Source organism: Fistularia commersonii, chromosome 22 (genome assembly GCF_037954325.1).
Source record: "Fistularia commersonii isolate RoL2024-O1a breed Wild chromosome 22, RoL_Fcom_v1.0, whole genome shotgun sequence".
Lineage (NCBI taxonomy): Eukaryota > Metazoa > Chordata > Actinopteri > Syngnathiformes > Fistulariidae > Fistularia > Fistularia commersonii.
The window spans coordinates 1737032-1740782 of record NC_141305.1 but is presented as its reverse complement, the minus strand read 5'-3'; the positions used below and the strand labels follow the sequence as shown (position 1 = coordinate 1740782).

The window sequence follows — 3751 nt, the reverse complement described above, 5'->3', positions numbered from 1 at the left end:
TCATTCATTCCTATAGGCAAAAAACATTCACTCATTCATTCATATGTCATATAGGAAAACAACATTCACTCATTCATTCATGCTTTACACAGATCTATAAAGAGTCACTCCTTCATTTGCACTTCAGACGTTCAACCGTTCATTCACAAATCATGTAGACAAACAGAATTCACTCGTTCATTCACAGGTCATATAGACACTCATTCACCCACTCATTCAATCATAATGTAGAGACGTGCAACCATTCACTAATTCATTCCTATGGGCAAACAACATTCACTCATTCATTCATATGTCATATAGGAAAACAACATTCACTCATTCATTCACGCTCTACACAGATCTATAAAGATTCACTCTCTCATTTGCAGTTCAGAAACATGCAACCCATCACCCATTCATTCAAAGGTCATATAGACACTCATTCATTCAATCATAATATAGATGTGCAACCCTTCACTCATTCATTCCTGTAGGCAAACAACATTCACTCATTCATTCATATATCATATAGAAAAACAACATTCATTCATGCTCTAGATAGACCTATAAAGATTCACTCTCTCATTTGCAGGTCAGAAACATGCAACCCATCACTCATTCATTCACAGGTCATAGAGGCATTCATTCATTCATTCATTCATTCATTCAACCACAATATAAACATGCAACCTTTCATTCACACAAGTGATTCACTGGTTCATTAACAGGTCTTGCAGGTTGATTCTTATTCACACATTCATAGAAACAAATGAGTATCCATGCTGTCATTCAGGCGGCGAACGTTCACCCTCTCATTCACAAACCAACATCACCGGCGTAGAACAACGCAGCGGCAGCTGTTTGTTTGTTTCTTGCTGACCTCCGCAGAGGCGGCAGGTCATCGGGCGATCTTTGGGCTATTTTTTTTAAAACAAAAAAAAAAAATCTGGCATCCGACGGCGCACAAATCACTCACAGCCGAGACCAGGGGGGGGTATATGTTCAAGTTTCCTTTATGCCTCCTATAAAAGTATATGGTTCAGGCAGCCGTACAGTGGATTTAGACGTTTTTCTTTCTACGCGGCGAGCAGGACGGTCGGCCCGGAGCATAGAGGATTCTCTGAAATATCTCTATATATATAGGCTATACACATATATACAATGTACACCGTCGGCGGAGCGAACAGAGCGATAACTTCCCTTTAAAGCTGGAGTTCTCAGTTCGTGGCGAAGATTTGGACCGGTAATAAATTAGGCTGCGTTTCATTCGAACCCCGCTCGGCTCCTGCGCTCTATTTATGTACAAGTTATTAAGATTCCAGCATTAAATACTCGTGAATGGTAGAAAATGTGTTTATAGAAATCTTTGAGCGGCTTCCCGGGGTGAAGACGCCGACGTTTCGGCCCCTTTTTTTTCTTTCTTCTTTCTACTTTCACGTTGCATAGGATAAAAAAAAAAAAAAAAAAAAAAAAAAAAAGAAGGATCCCGGTCACCGGTCGGGTTTGACCTCCGCTTCCGAGCTCGACCCCCGTCTGGAGGTCGCCGGTGCTTGCGGGGAGTCAGATTCGAGACGCGGCGGCTAAGACGCAGGCCAGCAGGGCCAGCGGGGCCGTCGGGACCGACGGGGCGCCGCTCCTCGGCACCGCCGAGTACGGGACCAGGTCCTCGTCGTCCGTGTAGGCGTGCGCGGCGGAGACGCCGCTGCCCTCCTCGTCGGGGTCGTCGCCGTCCTCGCCGTCCTCCGGGGAGTCGAAGCACAGCGCCTTCATGCTCTTCTTCACGAACTCGCAGATGGCGCGCTCGGTGCCGTCGCACATGCACGTGTCCAGCTGCTGCCCCTTGGGGATCTTCCGCATGTTGGCGATGACGGCCCTGCAGGCGTTGGTGCAAACGGCGCCGCTGAACAGCTTCCCGCAGTGCAGCAGGTAGTCGTCCATGGCCGAGCTGCACTGCTGGTCCTTCCCGCACTGGCGCCGGGCCTCGGTGCAGCCGGTGCTGGTGGTCCTGGGCAGGCACGGCTCGATGGCGCGCTTGGTGTTGGCGCAGTCGGCGTCGTGCCTGCAGCTGCAGTCCTCCAGCGCCGGGCCGCTCCTGGTCAGGTTGAGCTGCACCAGGGAGGAGATGCAGTGGCTGGGACACTTCCGCCGCTGGCCCCGCAGCACCGGCTCGCAGGCACGCATGTAGTGCCCGTACGCGTAGTTGCACTCCGGCTCGGCCTGGCAGTTGAGGATGGCCTGCCAGCAGATGAGCCGGCGGCCGTGCGGCGGGGACGCGGCGCAGACGCAGCCGAGGAGCAGCAGCAGAGCGCAGCCGAGGGGCCAGGAGGAGGCGCCGGGGGCCGCCATTGTTCGGCTCCGGGGTGCGGCGAGACTCACGGAGGGGTCACGGAGCGGGACTCCATCGGAGACTTCCACAAAAAAAAAAAAAAAAAAAAAAAAAAAAACCTTCAGCTGGCTGGATGATTCTTCTTTTTTTGTTTCCCGTTGTTTGTTGTTGTTTGTTTTCCCTCCGTTCAACAGGCTTGCGCCGCCGTCCCGTTAAAACCGATCCATCTCCGTTATGTCCGCGAGAAAAAAAAAAAAAAAAAAAAAAGTTGGAAAACCGAAAAAAAAAAAAGTTGAAAAAGTCACAATGCATTCAAAGAATTTTTCTTTTTTTTTTTGTTGTTGTTTTCAGAAAGTTTGCACGGCGGTTGTTTCCATCCCCGCCGCGGTCCCGACCTCCCCCTGCGAGCGGCTCCCCGGCTGGAGCTGAACCTCCGCCGCTCGTCCGCCGCTCGTCCGCCGCTCAGAGTCTCTCCCAGGAGCGGAGACAACTAGTGCGTCCTTCCGCGGAGGGAAACAACAGCCCTTCTGGGTCGCGGAGAGTTTCCTCCGCGCTTTTCCCCCCCGCCGACGCCGCCGACGCCGCCGCCTCCGCCTCCTCCTCCGGGCATTTGTCTGCGCACTCCTCGGCCCCCTCTCCCTGCACACTGCGAGGTGCTGCTCATTGGTTGGACACTTGTTGTGCGTGTGTGTGTGTGTGTGTGTGTGTGTGTTTTCTCCCTTTTTTTTCTCCTTTTCTTACGTCGTGATGGGCGGGGGTTCGGGTGGGAGGAAGACGAGAAGTACAAGGTGAGGAGGGATGAAGAGCCGTCCTGCAGAGTTTCAGCGTGTGTGTGTGTGTGTGTGTGTGTGTGTGTGTGTTATTTCAAGATTAAACACCATTTGTTCACACTTTCTCTCCCCCCCCAACATAACTCAACACTATTTACTTTTCCCCGTCCCCCCTCAGATGCACTCCTTTGTGCAATATTTTTACTGTAACACTTTATTCCTCTTATTATTTTTATTATTCTACTCAAATGACACTTAAATCCCTGTTGTTGTAAATTTTTTTGACTGGAATTTCCCCACTGTGGATCAATAGTCGTATCTTACCCGTCGCTTTTACGTTTTATTCATTATTTTTATTTTATTTGTATATCTATTTATTATTTTACCATTTTGTCACTTTTGTTGTATTTTTTTTATTTATGTTAATTTTGTGTATGTGTCTCCACTGCGTCCTTGAGCATCAAGAGGCACTTTAAATAAAATCTTTTATTATTATTATCTTATTCTATATATTCAAATAATGCAAAAGCACTCACAGTACTTAGAGGAAAGTATCGCGTACAAATACGCCGCATTTATCGCTCAAGATGAACTTTCCATTAATGTGTGTGTTGCAGTTCATTGCTATTAAATACAGAGTGAATGTTAACGACTCTGTAAACTCCTGGGTAGG

General features: G+C 48.9%; 1 protein-coding gene across 1 annotated transcript; it reads right to left on the bottom strand.

Moving 5' to 3' along the window:
* Window positions 1–979: 979 nt before the first annotated feature.
* On the bottom strand, window positions 980–2979 carry gas1a (growth arrest-specific 1a). The gene has a single exon (XM_086169420.1). The coding sequence runs from the start codon at window positions 2326–2328 to the stop codon at window positions 1543–1545; it is 786 nt and encodes a 261-aa protein (XP_086025546.1). The 5' UTR covers window positions 2329–2979; the 3' UTR covers window positions 980–1542.
* Between the last annotated feature and the right edge of the window lie 772 nt (window positions 2980–3751).

Bases quoted from the DNA above. Each gene is read 5' to 3' on its own strand.
- gas1a (XM_086169420.1), bottom strand. From the start codon at position 2,328: ATGGCGGCCCCCGGCGCCTCCTCCTGGCCCCTCGGCTGCGCTCTGCTG.